Below are 5,593 nucleotides of genomic sequence, written 5' to 3'. Positions count from 1 at the left end.
GAACCAGTCATTAACGCAGCGGCAAATTCGGCGAAGGACACACTGCGGTATTCATATACAAATTAGCGCTAATTCTATATATGCGCGTTTGTACATATGTACGCGAACAAGAAATAGGAACTCTGCATTGACCGTTACCTATTGTGCGGACATACTAGTTGTGTACAAACACGCATACACAGAATTAGCGGGAATCAAATACATAAAGTATATAGTACAACAAATAATTTTACAACTAATCAGGGGTTCCCTACATTTTTACAAGTAATCAGGGGTTCCAAATAATTTTACAACTAATCAGGGGTTCCCAACATTCCCGCCTCCGTGAATCAACCCGATTCACCATCATCAACGTCCAGAACTGCCAATTTGGAGACGGCACGGCGCTTTAATCCACTCAAAGTGCGTACGTCAGCTCGTCTGACCTCACCATCCGCTCCTGCATACAAGCGTTCCACCTTGCCTCGACACCAGTCCCGACGAGATATATTGGGGTCGCATATGAAGACGAGGTCATCTATCTGCAGAGGTTTTGTTCGTTGGCACCACTTAACTCGGCGTGTCAATGTCGGAAGGTATTCCGCTATCCATCGTTTCCAAAAATGGTCCCTTAGTTGTCGAGCAAGACGCCACTGTTGTCGAAGAAAGCATTTGGTTTCCAGAACTTTGCTGGCAATCGGAGTTCGCGGTGTGTTGGCTTCACCCAGAAGGAAGTCATTTGGAGTCAGCGGCTGCTCCTGGTTGACATAGATGGGCAAATGCGTCAACGGCCGAGAATTCACAATATTTTCCGCCTCGATTAGGAAGCAGTTGAGCGTGTGCTTCCGTGGCGACGTTTCCTTCAAAGTGCATCGTAGTACTCTCTTGACGCACTGCACCAATCGTTCCCAGGCGCCCCCCTCTGCCGGGTTGAAAGGCGAGTTAAAGATCCACTCTACGCCCCTTTGCGACAGCTCACCCTGCAGGCGATTGCAATCGAAGACTTCACTGAAGCGTTTTGCTTCCATGTCAGCACCGACGAAGTTCTTCCCATTATCGGACCTCACACGTACGGGAACGCCGCGACGATTTATAAAGTTGCGCAATACGATTATACATGAGTCAGTGCTGAGGTCATGAGCCAACTCCAGATGCACAGCCCTGACTGTCAGGCACGTAAATAACGCCACCCATCTTTTTTCGTTGGCGCGGCGAACAGTTACTGTTATCGGTCCAAAGTAATCAAGGCCCGTATAGCTGAATGGCCTGACATAAGGAGTTAATCTATCAATCGGAAGAGGGCCCATCAATGGCGATACGGCATGGACTTTTCTTAAGCGACAAATGGCGCAATTGGCGACTATACTGCGCAGCAAACTCCTGAGGCGTGGCACCCAATAAAGGCGACGTATCTCACAAATAGTGGCTTCTAGATTTTGATGATGCATTTTGACGTGGTAGTGCATGGCAATCAGATTTGAGAAACAATGCTTTGGCGGTAGTATGATAGGGCGTCTCGCGCTTATTGGGAGCCAGCTGGCAGCTTCTATGCGTCCTCGTACACGAAGAACACCATCTTCGTCTATGTACGGCGAAAGTTGAATGAGCGAACTGGTGCGTGGCAGGTTGCGACCGCTTTCGATGTGCTGAAACTCTTCCTCGTATTCACCGCTTTGAACGAGACCGCACAAACAAAGCTTAGCAGTCTCAACTTCTTTGGCAGTCAACCCATAGCATCGGTCTGGCGGTTTACGGCGGCGGCAAACGTCAATGAATCGCAGGACCCATGCTGTCGTTCTCACCAGTTTGCTGAATGTAGCGAATCGGTTATAGTCTAGAAACGTATAGCTTACGATTGCAAGGGCGAATTATGGCGTAGTTCCTTGTCAGCTTCCTCATGATGATTGCATGTAGAGCTCTCTGTCGGCCAATACTGCTCTTCTCGTAACAAAAATGGTGGGCCGCAGGACCAACGGGCGGACGAGCTGAAGTCGACAAAGTTATTAGCTCGAGTAGTCTCATCAGCGACATTGTACTCGGTAGGTAGCCATCTCCAATTTGCAGTAGTAGTTGTGGCTAATATCTCGGCGATTCGATGCTGCACAAATGGCTTATAGCGCCGATGTTCACTGCGAAGCCACTGGATCACTGTTGTGGAGTCACTCCAAATGACGCAGTCATCGATGTGCAAGGAGTGCTCCTCTCGTAGGCAGTTCATCAAACGCGTACCCAATACAGCTGCCTGAAGCTCCAATCGAGGGACCGTCAATGACTTCATCGGCGCGCATTTAGTTTTTGCAGATATAAATGCGACTTCAACCTCACCGGCGGCATTAGTTGACCTCCAGTAGGCTACCGCGGCAAAGGCATCCTCGCTGGTGTCGACGAAAACATGGAGCTGCAAAACTTTAGGTTTTCCACTTCGATAATAGTATCGAGGGACGGTGTATTCGGCGACCATTGGCAGTTGCTTACGCCATCCTTCCCATGCGGTGTTTACGTTGTTTGGCAGTGGTTCGTCCCACCGGATGTCATTCTTCCACACTTCCCGCATGAGGATCTTGGCGCTCACTACAAAGTTGCTAAGAAAGCCCAGCGGGTCGAAGATCGACATGACCACACTGAGAAGTTCTCGCTTCGTCGGACGGCGCCCTCCGTCCAAAACGTTGGAATCTACGTTGTTGAATTTCAGTTTAAACCCAAAAGTGTCGGTTGATGCCTGCCAAAACAAATCGAGGACTCTGTCTACCAGTACTCCTTCTTTATTTGCTATTTGACGGATATTCCCGTCCCCACTAAGTGCTTCTGTCACTCTTAACGAATTTGACGCGAAATTGCTCGAACTTGTTTCGTTATGTCAGCTGCTTCTTCCTCTGTGTCAAAGCTATCGACATAGTCATCGACATAATGGTAGTCTAGTATCGATTTCACGGCTCGGGTAGCACCCTTCACTTTGTTGCAATACTCCAACGCATTTATCGTCTTCACATAATTGGCGGCACAAGGCGAACATGCTGCTCCAAAGGTCATTACGCGCATCTCATACACCTCGGGCTGTCTGGTAGTATCACCTTGACGCCAAAGAAATCGTTGCGCATATCTGTCGTCACGTTGAACCAGCACCTGGTGAAACATCTCTTTAATGTCCCCACACACGCCCGTTGCTCCTTCCCGAAAGTGGAATAGTATAGCAGGCAAAGACCGATACTCTTGCGGACCCTTCATGAGCTGTGAATTAAGGGACACACCGTCCACCTTAGCAGCTGCGTCGAACACCATGCGTAACTTGCCTGGCTTATTTGGATTCTTCACGGCAAAATGAGGCAAGTACCATGTTCTGTTGCAAGTTAAAGCGGCTTCTTCTGGCGACAGCTTTCGTGCGTAGTCCTTCATGACGTAAGAACTTATGATGCGGTTATATTCAGCGGCAAAGTCTGTATCGCGCCTCATTTTTGCTTCAACACCCGCTAATCTTTTCAAAGCCATAGAATAGCTGTCAGGTAGCTGTATGTCGGAACGTTTCCAGAGCAGACCAGTCTGGTACCTTCCTTCAACACGGCATGTAGTAGACTTCAAGATTTCCCGAGCACGGACGTCAGCTTCACTCTCCATGATAGGCGCAGCTCGAACCCCAAAGCTTTCCGTCTCGAAGTATTCAGCAACCATATTATGTAGAGATTGATCAGTGTGGCAGTTAACAAATAAGCATGATGGCAATGATGGATCGGAGCTCATTGTTGGCCCAAACACAACCCATCCTAGCTCAGTATTCGCAGCGAATGGCCCACACTTGTTTAGCTGCATTGTAGTTGACGGCAAACCGAGGTGGCAGTGGTCGAGTCCGATTAGCAGCTTTGGCTTGACCTGTGCGTATGGTTCAACTGTCAGCTTATTCCATTGTCTTTCATGGCAACGCAAATCGGCTTTACTCAGACTCTGAGAAGGCAGCTGCAAGTTTGAAACACCATAAACCCTTCGTAACTTATGTCTCTTTTGCATACCGGCACCACTCACGAGTAGATCTACCACCATGGCCGACTCCTGAGTGACACGTCCTCCGAACCACTGTAGGTTCAAGCGTTCAGTCCGGCCACGTAAGTCGAGCTCTTCAATCAGTGTGCTATCAATCATTGTTATTGACGAACCTTCATCTAAAAGTGCGTACGTCTCAACGCGCTTTTGGTTCCCATACAGCACGACCGGCAGAATCCGAAATAATAAATTGCTATTGTTATCTGTACTGCAACTAAGGACCGCTGCACCCGCATGACCTTGCTGTTCAACACGAGACGCTGGCTGCGTCCTCGTACTAATACCTGTATGCGGATCGGCAATAGAAGTACGTCGTTGGCGATCTCGAGGCCGCGGTGACTGGTTTGATGACCCATCGATAGTTTTCCCAATATCGTGCAACAATTTATGATGCCACCGTTTGCACCCGTCAGTTGAACATAGTTTGCGCCGTTGGCAATTGCGCGACCCATGTCCAACGTTGAGACAAGAAAAACAAAGGTGACGTCGTTTCACTTCCTCCCACCTTTCCGGCACTGTAAGCTGGCTAAACTGCGTACAATTGGCTGCCTTATGTTGGCCCTGGCAAATAAGGCAGGCTGAATGACGTTGAGATTCGGCAGCGTGCAACACAACCCGACGCTTCGAATCTTTCGCTGCTTCCCCATCGTAAACCGTGCAGATGACATTGGCAAGTTGAGTGAGCCAATCGCTAAAATGCTGAACAGTTGCGTAAGGCTGTAAAGATGACGCAAAGACTGCCCATTCGATACGCTTGCTCATGGGTAACTTTCCGACTAGCTCATCGAGGAGTGTTGGGTTCACTAAATACTGCTCTCCGACACACGCAGAACGTAAAAATGCACAAACGTTGCTAATCTTCGTCGCAAATGGTATCAACTTTACCACTGAGCTTTCCGCTATCGGAGCAATTTCTCGAACATGGGCTAGTTGGCTTCGAATTAATTGCTCTGGGCGACCGAATCGGAACTTAAGTTGCTCTATGATATTGGTCACGTTGTTTGGATGGATTAGTAGTGATTTAACAGCTTCTCGGGCTTCACCCTTTAAGCACTTCTGCAGGCGTAAGTGGTTTTCAAAGCAACTGTACCCATAGACAGCGGTTGACTCAGTGTCTTCTTCTTAATTGGCGCGATAACCGCTTACGCGATTTTGGCCGAGTTTAACAAAGCGCGCCAGTCGTTTCTTTCTCGTGCTAACCGGCGCCAGTTGGACACACCAAGTGAAGCCAAGTCCTTCTCCACCTGATCTTTCCAACGCAGAGGAGGCCTTCCTCTTCCTCTGCTACCACCAGCTGGTACCGCATCGAATACTTTTAAAGCCGGAGCGTTTGTATCCATTCGGACGACATGACCCAGCCAACGAAGCCGCTGGATCTTTATTCGCTGCGCTATGTCTATGTCGTCGTAAAGCTCATACAGCTCATCGTTCCATCGTCTGCGATATTCGCCATTGCCAACGTGCAAAGGTCCAAAAATCTTACGCAGAATCTTTCTCTCGAACACTCCAAGCGTCGCTTCATCGGATGTTGTCATCGTCCAAGCTTCTGCGCCATACGTTAGGACGGGCATGATGAGAGTCT

General features: G+C 48.8%; 1 protein-coding gene across 1 annotated transcript; it reads right to left on the bottom strand.

Moving 5' to 3' along the window:
- Nucleotides 1-329: 329 nt before the first annotated feature.
- LOC129250383 (uncharacterized) lies at nucleotides 330-2,593 on the bottom strand. Its single transcript, XM_054890013.1, has 2 exons — nucleotides 1,833-2,593; nucleotides 330-1,788 (listed from the first exon to the last, which is right to left on the bottom strand). Exons 1-2 carry the CDS (start codon nucleotides 2,591-2,593, stop codon nucleotides 330-332), a joined length of 2,220 nt encoding a protein of 739 aa, XP_054745988.1.
- Between the last annotated feature and the right edge of the window lie 3,000 nt (nucleotides 2,594-5,593).

The sequence above is a fragment of the Anastrepha obliqua genome, chromosome 6, assembly GCF_027943255.1.
Source record: "Anastrepha obliqua isolate idAnaObli1 chromosome 6, idAnaObli1_1.0, whole genome shotgun sequence".
NCBI lineage: Eukaryota > Metazoa > Arthropoda > Insecta > Diptera > Tephritidae > Anastrepha > Anastrepha obliqua.
Note: the sequence above shows the minus strand (reverse complement) of the source record. Positions and strands in the feature narration are given on the sequence as shown.

Bases quoted from the DNA above. Each gene is read 5' to 3' on its own strand.
- LOC129250383 (XM_054890013.1), bottom strand. From the start codon at position 2,593: ATGTCGATCTTCGACCCGCTGGGCTTTCTTAGCAACTTTGTAGTGAGC. The intron at 1,789-1,832 runs GTAAGCTATACG...CGCTACATTCAG, and splicing joins CATAATTCGCCCTTGCAATC to CAAACTGGTGAGAACGACAG.